The sequence below is a fragment of the Humulus lupulus genome, chromosome 3 (assembly GCF_963169125.1).
Source record: "Humulus lupulus chromosome 3, drHumLupu1.1, whole genome shotgun sequence".
Lineage (NCBI taxonomy): Eukaryota > Viridiplantae > Streptophyta > Magnoliopsida > Rosales > Cannabaceae > Humulus > Humulus lupulus.
The window spans coordinates 254634527-254646785 of NC_084795.1; the positions used below are offsets into that span (position 1 = coordinate 254634527).

Consider the following 12259-nt stretch of genomic DNA (forward strand, 5'->3'; position numbering starts at 1 on the left):
CCTCAATAGTACTCTCTACTATGATGTTCTGGTTACTTGGTAACAGGGCCACCATCTGAAGATTATCCACAGTAATCAACTCTTTCACATTCTTCTCCTCGGTGCACATATTAGCCAACTCTTCTGCTCGGGAACACATTTCTTTGGTAGGCAAGGGCTGGTGAAATGGACCCACGTGTGTAAAGGCTAAGTTGTTGGCTTTGATATCTGAAGTGAGAAAATACTCTGTATAGTATTTTCCAGGATTTGACTTATGAGAAATACCATGGAGGTATTTAATCCCTTTATGCCCGTGGAAGAGGTAGAAAAAACCTGTATTCTTGTGGCTTGGGTTAGTCCTGAAGTCGAGGAGATAATGCACTTCATGAGGAGTGGGTGGATCCCAACCTTGTAGGAAGTAAAGGATGTATAGAGCGGACAACGCCTGAATCCCATTGGGAGCAATCTGGAAGGGAGAGATGTTGAAGTAGTCCGTTACTGACCGGAAGAAAGAATGTAGCGGGATGGTAGCTCCTGCGTATACGTGGTGCCTAGACCAGGCACAGTAAGGTTTGCCAGGCTTGTTGGCTCTCTGATGAGGGTGCAGACATATCATGTTAACCCCTCTCAAGCCCAAGGCTTGAATGTGTTTGTCGAACATGGCGGGGTTAAGTTTGGAGGGTTTGGCTGTAAACCAAGAAGGTGTTTCTTCTCCTTCTTTTCTTGGTTTTTAAATGGCTAATCGCTGGATCCCGGTAGTAAATTTCTGAGTGATTTTTCTCCGAGGCTTGCTGGGTTTTTGTGTCTGGCGAGGCGATCTTGAAGAAGCCGCAGTTCGGACCTCACTGCGTTCCGCTACTTTCTGTGCCGCTCTGCGAGCTACCTGAGGGTCCTGGTCCTAAGGAAGTCTGTTAGATTTCTTTACCCTCGTTTCTGACTGCTCAGCCTGTTGATTGAGAAACTGTTCTTCATGGAGGAAATATAAGGTTGATCGGGTGTAATGACCCAACTACTCTAGACTTTTGGACCATTAACGAAAACTATACATAAACACTAATTCTTAATAGAACTTACAAGTGAAAAGATCATAACTTTATTAAAACTTGTAAAAACAAAGGTCAAACTTACATAAAATTTAAGTTAGGATATGGGATCCCATTGTTTTAAAACCAAAACATGACATAATGATAATTAAAAAGAGATTACATAATAAAATGCGGAAAGATACATATAAAAACCATAAGAAAACAAAAACTACATCCTCGAAACCGAAACTCTCGACTCCTTGAATCCATTCTGCCTCAATACACATTCCCCAAGCTTCCAAGAATCTTTCCCGCCACTAAGACTATTTTCCTGCACATATAAACAAAAAGGAGTGAGCCTAATGCCCAGCAAGAAAAATCTAACATATAACCATACACACAAAATTCATAAGGTAACATAAAACATACTATAACACTTATGTCACATACATACTATAATGGCCATTATTACTTGGGGTCCCATAAACTAAACAAGTCATATGCCCATTAGATTAGTGGGGTCTTGCTAGCTAAGCAAGTCATATGCCCATAATCTATTTGGGGCTTGTTAGTCATATAGGTCATATGCCCAAGTCTACAATCATACTTAACATAACATATTACATAACATAAAATCATAAGATAACATATAAAAGCATATAACACATAAATCCTATCCTATTTTCCTTACCAAAATACCGGGATATGAGGACAGAGTTGGGACTTTGGAACACTCCTAAAAACCATTTATAACAGGGTGAGTAAATTGAAGAAAAGGGATGAAAATAATGGAAGGACTATACCATTGAGAATATACTTACCAAAAACTTATGTGCAAGTTCTTAGATTTCCTAACCAAAATAAAGAATAAGGTTAGAAGGCTGAGTAGAAGACTGTGAGAACTTAAATAAAACAATATCAATTGAACTAGAGTGTGGAAATACCTTGAAGGCTTATAAGACCAATCTAAACCTTGAACCGAAATGTGAATAAACCTTACTTCCCCAAGTGTTTGATAAGCTTATGATGATCAAGCTTATAATTCCCAACCCAAGTGTTTACACTCTCACACTCACCTATCAACTTGCAGCCTCTGAACTTAGAGTAATAGATGAATAAATGGCTGGGTACTAGGTCCTATTTATAGAGTTTATAAATGAAAAGATCTCATTTAACTTGAATAAAAATAATGGCTTTTTAAGTAAAAATAATTTGAATTATCGTTCAGAAGAGGCTGAAGACTCGTTCAGAAAGATGCTGGACTTATCAAGAGGTTGAAGGTTTGAATGGAGAACGATTTCGAAAACTTTCAAATTATGCTGAGAGGGGCGATATATCGCCCCCTGTAGGCGATATATCGCCTGGGCCAGTATGCCCGAGGCAATTGTGCAACGTTTCGTGTTTTTCATATCTTCGTGCTGCGATATATCGCCCCCTATAGCTGCGATATATCGGCATACACTGATTATTTAAACACGAAATTACACATTTTTAGCTTAATTTGAATTGAGTAAACAGCCTTGACTAAGCCCTCTAACGTTTTCAAAGCTGCTGACTGACCCTAGGGTATTCAAGTTTTACCCTTAATAAATTTAATCCTCAAAATACTTAATCATTAATAAACCCATACATAACATGTGCTATTATCTAATTGGTTCTTATCTAAACCTTATAGTATAATAAATATTATCATCAATATCAGTCATATTAATCAAACCTTAGGTTAAAATTAATATTCCTAAACTATAGGTTAAACTTAGAAAATCTACAAGTACTACTATGAGTGTCCAAATAAATCTCGGTCTGAACCAAAAATCCACAATCATAAAGATAATACTATTATTAATATTATACTACTATCTAACTTAGCTAAGTAAAGTTCTTGGACTCTACATCGGGGAATGATCTTTTTAAGATGACGAAGACGATCCTCGGGGGTGCGACTGCTAGGAGACTTCGATGAAGAGTCGCTGCTTTGAGGAGTATCGCTTGATTGCGGAATGGAAGTGTCAGAATTTGTATGGTTATCACCTCCCCTATAGTTGAAGCGATTCATCTACAAAAAATAAATACGGGGAGGTGAGTAACCAAACAAACATAAATCGATAAATGTAAAGGAAAAATATTTATTTACTACTCAAAAAATATTTTATTGGGTATTAAAAATATTTTTTATTCCCTAGAAGAAACATGTGTGAGGGAAAAAATGATAGGCAAAAATTTGGTGCCTAATGTGAGTGGTGTCCGAGCGGATTGGTGGAGTGTCCGAGGAGCTAGGCCCAGCAATTTGGTGCCTAAAGCGCGGTGTCCGAGCGGGTGTCGCGCGGTGTCCGAGCGGGTGTCATGCGGTGTCCAAGCGGAACCTGGTGTGTGTCCGAGTAGGCCGATTGATTGTGCCGAGGCATCCGAGTAGTTGTTGCCGAGGCTCCCAAGGGCTGTGCCGAGGTGTCCGAGCAGCTGTGCCGAAGTGTCCGAGCGGAACCTGGTGCGCATCTGAGGACCGTGTGTCTAGGCGTCTGAGGAGCCTCTCGTCCGAGGGGCTTCACCCTAGTTTCGAGGGGCATTGAGGCACTCGAGGGGCCATGTCTGAGCAGTGAGAGGCATGTGATTTTGGGGCATGCCCAAGTATTCAAACAAAAAGAGAAAAGGGCCATGGCCGATCGGCCATACAACACAACCCTAAACCCATTTCGAAAAACAAAAGCCCTAAATCCCATATAGCACAAACTCATTTCCTCACCCAAAATACACAACAACAAGATCAAAATGAGGGATTTGAAAGGTTTCAAATGTTCTAGAGACCCTATATATCATCCATTACCCATAAACCCATATATGTGATTTAGGTTGAAAAATTCATTTTTCTTTAAATTTCCATGAAATTGAAGACAAAATTGAGTTACCCATAGCCTAAACAACATCAAAACAGCCATAATACACATTGTATATCAAAGATCCATACACAAATTCAAGGGAAAATTCCTTATGGTGGTTTCGGCCTACACATAGTTTTTCTTAAAGCTTTGAGAAAAAAAAAAAGCATAAGTGGAGATGAAGAAGAAGGACTTACCCAAATATATCTTGAAGAGTTTGTGACTTCTTGAAGAACTCTTGAATTTTCTTGAAGAGATTGGAGCTTTGAATTTTCGGCCAAGAAGAGGATTTGTGGGGTATTCGGCCAAGAGGGAAAAAGATGAGGAAGATGGAACTTTTTTGCTCTTCTTTTGTGCTTATGAGAGTATGAGCACCTATGGGTCTATTTAAAGGGAAAAAAGTGGAAATTTCCACTTATTCTTAGACCCTTGGAATTCCTTGAGTATATTTTCTCCCCACGATTGTGAGCAGTTAGTTCCAGTGATCGTGGTCTGCTATGGAGTCGTGGTCTGTTGCATAGGTGGGAAAATGAACAGTTGGATTTTTTATTGTGCCGTCAGCAGTGGAGAAAATTTTTTATTATGTGAGATCATCATATAATAAACTTGGGGGGAAAATGTTATCCACAAAATTTGAAAATGATGACATGGCAATAAAACTGACAAATGGAAAGGAATGGCTGGGTAATCAGCTTAGGAGTGGTCTGGAAGACCGGTGAAGATTTTGTCTGACCGGTCATATGGTTGTCCGCCCAGTCAGGTGCTTGTCTGCCCGGTCAGGTGCTTGTCCGCCCAGTCAAGTGCTTGTCCGACCAGTTATGTCCTTGTTCGATCAGTGAAGGTTTGGCCGACCAGTGAGGAATTTTGGCCCTTCAGTTCTCCTAATATGTTTGTATGCACAAATAAACATAACTGGTTCATCAATTATAAAAATGTGCAAAATATTTCGAGCCAAGAAATGTAAAGCATGTAAGAGAATTAGTTAAAGAAATTGTATCAGCCCCATGGGCATAAATTACAATAATTACATAAGGGGACGCAGCCCCGATAACTGATCTCCCCGAGGTCAGATTCAGTGAAGAGGAGTCTCGTTGGCCTTCTCAGCATCAGTGGCACCGGACCCCTCAGGACGAATAGCATGACTATCCTCCTGAGCTTCCTTCGAAACGGTACCCGGAGCAGCCTTTTCCTTCTCGAGCTGCTCAGCCTTCTCTTTCTCAAGCCGTTCAGCCTCTTCCTTCTCGAGCCGAGCATTCCATCGTTCAAGGAACGGCGCCTTGAGGGGACCCAAAAAGCTGGTGTCCAGCTCTTCGTTATAAGCCCACATCCGGTACATGGCTGAGTCGACCGCCGTTTCCTTCTTTTCTTTGTACTCGGCAGTAAGGCGAGCTTTGACATCCTCTATAAGGTCGAAGGTGGCGGTCTTGTCTTCCTCGAGCTTCTTATTGGTCTCCCGAAGCTGGGTGTTATCTTTCTTTTTCTCCTCGAGTTCAGTTTTCAGCTTTCCGAGCTCCTTGTCCATTTCCTCACGCTCCTTAACCACTGCCTCGAGCTTAGTATTCGCCGCCTTCAGATCATCATTCGCTCTAAGGTGGAGGTCCCTCTCCTCTTGGGCGAGAGTCCTGCTCGAATGGATTTCGTTGTTCAGCTCGTAATTGAGCTGGGCATGAAAGCAAGAGCCTGAAAAAAGGAAGAAACCACCATTAGCCTCGAGACAGTATGAATGTAAGCAAAAGGAATATAGAAGGATACTTACCACGGCAGTGTGCTCGATACTCTTCTCGTACAGGACAGTGCGATCTCGGGTGCCAGTTAGACACTGCCACTGAGGAGCCTCGAAACTGCCGTAGCTCTGGCCGATCCGGGACATGACATCCGAAATCAGCGTAGATCCATGAGGTCCGGCAGCGTTGTCCACCACATACGAGTCCATATGAGTGGAAATGGTTAGCTTCTGAGCTCGAGAAGCAGAAGGTCTCTTGGCGAGCTGAGCAGAAGACGTTTGACCCGCCGCAGGAGGTTGGGATTCGACCACGGCAGGGATACCAGCCTGCGAGGCCGGTGCCACCGCAGAGACGACGGCCTGCGAGGATGGCATCGTCGTGGGGGCGTTAGTCTGGCCAGTCGACGCAGCAGCAGAGCTCGAAGCCGGCGGGGGAGGATGAGGCGATTTCCTAGATCTCTTGGAGCCTTTCCCAGGCTGGCTGGTTTTCAGTCCCCCTGCCCTGGGGCGTTTGCTCCTCTTGCCTCCCGCATTGTCGATAAGGGCGTCAAGGTCGGAGTCCATATCGCCTGCACAAGTCAACACGGTGAGTCAGTAAAAGAGGTGTACAAGTTACTTCAGTATCACGTATAGAGTGGTGGTAGAAAAAACCTAACTGGAACTTTCCCCCGAGCTTGAGCTTGGGGACCATGAAATTCCCCCGTCTTCAGAAGAGGCGGGGGGAGTGCCTTCCCTATAAGTTGGTGATAACCTCGAAAGGTCCCTATAATCATTGGTCCCATATTGCACAGCTATCCCATTCCACACCTCGTCCGTGGTGTCATAGTGTCGTATTTTCCGAGCCCACTATCAAACCTATGGACACAGTCATCTACCCAACTCCATATGTAGAAGTGGTATCTATCCTGTGGGCACGAGACTAGTCTATTGGGCCTGTGTTTTAATAAAGTGGGGGACCACATTCGCGAAGTAGGAAGGGTTTTACCTCCACCGGAGTCCGAACTCGAGGCTTCGTCATTGGCCTCATTTCCTGACTGTGGACTTCTCAAGCGAATTGGGAGAGGTGCCTTCCTTTCTCTCCTCGGAGGGAGGATGCCTGTGGGCAGTGGCACTTCCTCCCAGCTTTCATATTTTTTACTGGACCAGTCAGAGGTTGACTGGCCCTGTCCCAACAACCCACAAGCTCGTAGCTTTCCTCATGTAATAGAAATGAGAGAGACCTCCTGCCGTAGGGGAGTCGGAGCAGGGCCTCTCTGTGCTCCTTCATAGTTTCGTCAGGGGTGGGACGCTGAAAAATGAGCTGAAAGGCGAAGCACATTTCAGCTAAGTATGGTCTTAAGGGCTAAAACTCCGAGCACAAAAAAATAATAGTAACAAGAGTACTTACGAATCCGCCTGAAAGAACGATGTCGAGACGGGAACAGACCGTCTGTCCAGAAAAAAGCCTTCTTGGAGTCAGGAGGGTGGTTTGGAAGATCTTCAAAAATCTTTGTCTCCTTAGGGTAGCTCGAGAGATAGTAAAAACCATCCCCTCCCCGAGCTCGGGAGGGGTTACTTTTCAAGCAAAAGAGATATAAAATCTCTTGAGGCGAGGGTCCTTTCCACTGCAGCTCGTGGAACAAGGATCTCAGGGCAGACAACACCCTGTACGAATTAGTGTTGAGTTGGAATGGAGCCAACCCAACGAAATTAGTGAAGTCTCTGAAAAAGGATTTCAAAGGCAGCAGAGCTCCCGCCCTTATATGTTCCTGGCTCCAGGCCGCGTATTTCACACTGGCATCGCCGCCACCAGGGGCGAAGCAGCTCCGTTCGTGACTAGCCGGAGCTCGACACTTCAGGGTGTCTAACGAACTGAGGCCATGAAGGGCCAAGATGTCAGTTATTTGGTCGGTGGTGGTAACCGAGCTCTGGTAGAACTCAGCTTCGTACATCTCCCTCCTAGGCTGCGAAGACGAAGGCTCCACCATTAACGAAAATTGGAGTTCCCCCGGATGATATGCAACTGTGACTTTTAACGCGGGGTCGAGGGGGATCGGCCTAGGTCCTGGGTTGGGCTCCGGATAGATGGCCTCCCGAAGAACTCTTATCTTCTTTTCGATGACCTCGTCTATCTGACGGCGATAGTGGGCTCGAATGTCCTCTTGCTCGCGAGCAAGCTCGTATTCTTTTATCCGACGCTGATTCCGGGCGAACAACGTTTCTGGGCTCGGAGATTTAGGCTCGTAAGGGATGGCTCGCAGTGACCCCCACCGTCTTTCCAGATTTTGTGACATCTAACGAGAAAGAAAAAATGGTGAGGGCCATGCATGCAAGAGTCTCGAGCTCGATGGAATGAGCTCGGAGATTTAGGAACGAGACTAAATACTAAGACCCTTTATTGAAGTGTCAGGGGCGTGTATTCCACGAAAAAAGAAAAGGAGTGTGGGTAGTTTTTTGAAAATCCCGAAATTCAAGGGAAAGGAGAGTGGCGGTTAGCCAGGAAAAGCGTTTTTGGGTTTTGTGCATTTGTCAAAGCCCATGTTTTTATCCAAAAGCTTAATGTACAAGAAACGCTGCCTAAGAATTTCAAAACCCAGAAAATAGGAACCACATTCAAACGTCAAAACTGGGTATAAACCAGAGACGAACGTCCAGAGTGAAAATCCAGAAAGCATAAAAACCTATCGGTTCAAAACCTCCTATCACATCATGCTAAGAACGTAAACTAGCATACACAGCAAATACAGTATAAAAAGAACAACAAAAATGGCGTACTTACACAGTGATGGTGATTGCAGCGAAATCGTCGATTGAAGAAGAGGTTGCAAGAAAGAACTCACTGACTCGAACAGACCAGGATTTCTTTGTTTCTTGGGTCGAGAAAACATGCGCAGTACAGAAGCTTCTTAAGAGAGTCTGGTTTTCTGGTTGTTTCTCTTTTCTTGTTTATGATGAACAAACGTGAAGAAGAAGACGAAGAGGGGGGTCTTGTATATATAGGTGGAAAAATGGAGTTAATCGGGAGCGTCGAGTGAAATGCTCATTAGATCGAACGGATGGGGATTAATGACAAGAAGGCGCCGAAAAGTTGTCAGACGGACGATCGTGGGCGTGTTCCCAAGGTACTCAAGTACCTAAAGTGAGCAATACCCGGCTGACGCGTGTCCATTTTCAAGAGTGTGACGGTACGGTTCCCAGAAAAAGTAGTTCAAAAGTTTCCTTCTCTTAGGATTCGAACAAATACTTTTGAGGGGGCAAGATGTTATACCCAGGTTTCGAGCCATAGTAAATATGACCTCGAAAGCTGAGTTCGCATTAAATGGTCTCGTGAGGGTTAGGGTATGCTCTAGGATTGTAAGTCGAGCCTGCAAAGTATGATATATGATCTCGAATGCGGTGATCTCGAAATGATCTCGATCTCGAAAGGTAGATCCGAGAACACCCTCATCTTCAGGAACTTCGGAGCATGGGTCTTGAGCTCGATATCCCATCTCGAAAGCAACGTTAGCTCGGGAGATGTCAGTGGCTCGCACAATGACATGATACCTGAGATGCTAAAGCCTTGGAGATACGCTATAATCACCTTGAATATCTACAAGTATTGTAAACATGAGATGTAATCCTCATTTATTGATGTAAATCCCCAAGAATCGTGGGATATTATTTAGTCAGTTATGCGTTCCCTGGTCTTCAGGGACGTTTCCTTTTTTATCTGATTAAAGGCATTTAAAGCCATTTAGTTTTATTCACAAAAGAGTAACTACTCAAAATATGTGGGATAATATTCTGCATCCTTCTCTATAAATAGAGAAGCCATGCACCATTGTAAGGGACCGAAATTCTGATCCTTGAGAGAAAACTCTGTAGAATTCATGCTAAAGAATTGTTCAGAGATAATCTTGAGATTAATAACAGAGACTCGTGGACTAGGCAGATTTAACTGCTGAACCACGTAAAAAACCGTGTGTTTGATTCGTTTGTTTCTTTTGGCCATTGTCTTTAATTGTTTACGTGCTCTCTTCTTTTATCTGTTGACGAAAAACGGCGTCAACACAAGAGAATTCATTCACTTACTTGGCAAATGTTAGGTTAGTTTTTTTTCTGTGTTAATTGTTTAACGAAGCACACACCAAGTCTAAAAGTTCACTTTTATATAATAAAATAAAAAATAAAATAATATTTTTTTTATATTTTCAATAACTATTAAATCACCATTTATTGAAGATTTCATTTTGCATCAACTTTTATATCTATATCTTCTAACTTTTATATTTACGTATTCTGGAGCACAATTGTAATAATAAAAGTTGCGTCAAATATATCATTTGTTGATTTTTGTGGTAAGGGGATGTTTGAGCCAATATTTGAGAGATAGTATAAGTGGATGTTCCTGTTTCATATATTAACGTTGAATATTCCAACATTTAAATTACAAAACAACAAAATAATATTTTCAAAGAGAGAAGCATTGAACATATCACTAGCTGTAGCCTTTTCCCTGTTAAATTTCTTTTGTCACATAATCATAAAGGCATAATAAAATATGGGTAATTGAGTACTAATAACGATTTATTAGATTTAAAAGATTCTCAAAACAAAACAAAACAAGAGACTATACTAAGTAGTAACCTGGGAATAAATGTTCATCGTACAAGTGCATTGATTTTTCTTACAATTTACGCCACGAACGGCTGCAAATCTACCTTTTTTCACACTCAATCTGGCACCAAAAGCATTCAATATTCCACCTACACTTTCCAAATTTATATGCCACCTCGTTTAAGTTAAAGACAATACTTGTGAAAAAAATACAGAAATGCTAAATACATTATATATAATACGTTTATAATACATTTTTTATATAAGGATGAAGAATGTAAAAAAGTGTGCAATAGAACTAGTTAAAGTTCCTAAAAAAATAATAAGCAAACGAACAAATGAAAAAGCCACAACTGTTTCAGCTTCTTTGTCTCCAACTAAAATAAAAGTAAAAGGAAACGAAATTACTTTGAATGAAAAGTAAAAAAGAAAGAAAGTCAGAAACTGCACAACCATACATATCTAGCCACGTCAAAATAGCTCCTCTGACGTGTCATGGTCTGATTGGGAAAATCAATGTTTTTCGTACCCAAACAGCCATGCCAGAGAACGACCTTGATGGTGTTTACTTTACAATACTAAACGATTTAAGACTATCCCGGTGAGAAAAGTTTCAAGCAGCCGGCGTAAATATTTTCCGGCGAGTGATCAACAGACAACACTCAAACTCCAATAATATCTAAGCTAACAAACTGGGGTACCTCTTCTTCTCTGCCTTGATCACCAGATAAAAAGACTCGGCCAATATTTTCATGGGAGTAGAACTGTTTTAGTTCCTCACGACTTGGAGAAGGCGAAGGAGTGAAGTACGGAGGCGAAGCACAAGGAGTCGAAAACGGCGTCACTTCATCCACCGTAATACTCACCGCATCTGCGTCCCCGGTCAACGTTGACACCACAAAACCCTGGTCATCATGATCAGCTTCAGCAGTTGAAGTAATAGTACCCTCTTTGTTCTCCTCTGGTCTCTCAGCTTCGAAATCTTCCTCTTTTATAGTGAAAAGCAACCTCGACTGCCCGTAAAGTCCTTGAAGCTTTAACAAGTCGTCGATCTCAGGCGCCGTCAGGGTCTGGTTGTTCGGGCTGGATCGGTTATTATTTGCTTCGTTGGGCTCAATCCGGGACCGATTAGTCCAGCAGAAGAAGTAGAGAAGTTCTTTAGAGGAAAGAGAGTAGGTGGAGTCTCCGGAAGTAACTGACACTCCGGTTGAGATGCTCCGTCGTTGAAATCGGCGCCGGCGCCAAATGACGTAAACGAGGTCGGCGATGAGAACCATAAAACAGACTACGAAAACTACTATAAGCGTAGCTCCGAGCTTGCTAAGGCCGGTCATGGCTAACTTGGCTTGGAGGATTGGAAGTAGTAGGATGTTTCTTTTATTGAGACTAGTATAAAGAGAAGACTTTGGTTTTTTTCTTTATTATTTTCCTCAACGGGAAAATGGGCAACCGGTGGGTAACCGGAAAGAGTGAGGGAAAGCAAGAAGTTTGAGAGTGATGGGTGTCACGGGTCACGTGAGTTGCCGGTAGCAGAAATGGAGAGAGTGGAAAAAGTTGAGGGCTATTTTATGTATGAGGAAAGACAAAAAAAAGAAAAATGTTGATAGGAAGTTTAGAAGATTTTGCAAAATTTAATAAATGAAAATTAAAAAAAAAAAAGCAGTTTTGAAAATAAAATTAATAGGGACATGGTCATTTATTAAAATTTGAATTTTTTTAAAAAAAATTAAAATTTGAATTTAATTAGGCGGATGTGGGGATCTTATCTAGTTAAGTGGTTAGTTTGCCCTTTGTTGTCAATCATCTTGGTAGGTACAAAATGGTTACGTATTAAAAATGACTCATTGTAGCAGGAAGATTATTTCTATTAAATTAAATAAAAAGTGCATATATATTTATTTTGATAATGATACATCAAATGTGTTTTTAGTAATCTTAATAAATAAATAAATAAAACTCATTAGAATGCATGGTACTTTTCACATTTTACTTAGAAATCTATAGTTTGCTTTGCATGGTGTCATGGTGACATACTCAAACTATTTATATTTTAATATTTGAGTGAGCATATGTGTAATTTT

At 41.9% G+C, this 12259-nt stretch overlaps 1 protein-coding gene across 1 annotated transcript; it reads right to left on the reverse strand.

The window, feature by feature from the left end:
• Nucleotides 1–10599: 10599 nt before the first annotated feature.
• LOC133823680 (uncharacterized) lies at nucleotides 10600–11955 on the reverse strand. The gene has a single exon (XM_062256529.1). The coding sequence runs from the start codon at nucleotides 11510–11512 to the stop codon at nucleotides 10841–10843; it is 672 nt and encodes a 223-aa protein (XP_062112513.1). The 5' UTR covers nucleotides 11513–11955; the 3' UTR covers nucleotides 10600–10840.
• Between the last annotated feature and the right edge of the window lie 304 nt (nucleotides 11956–12259).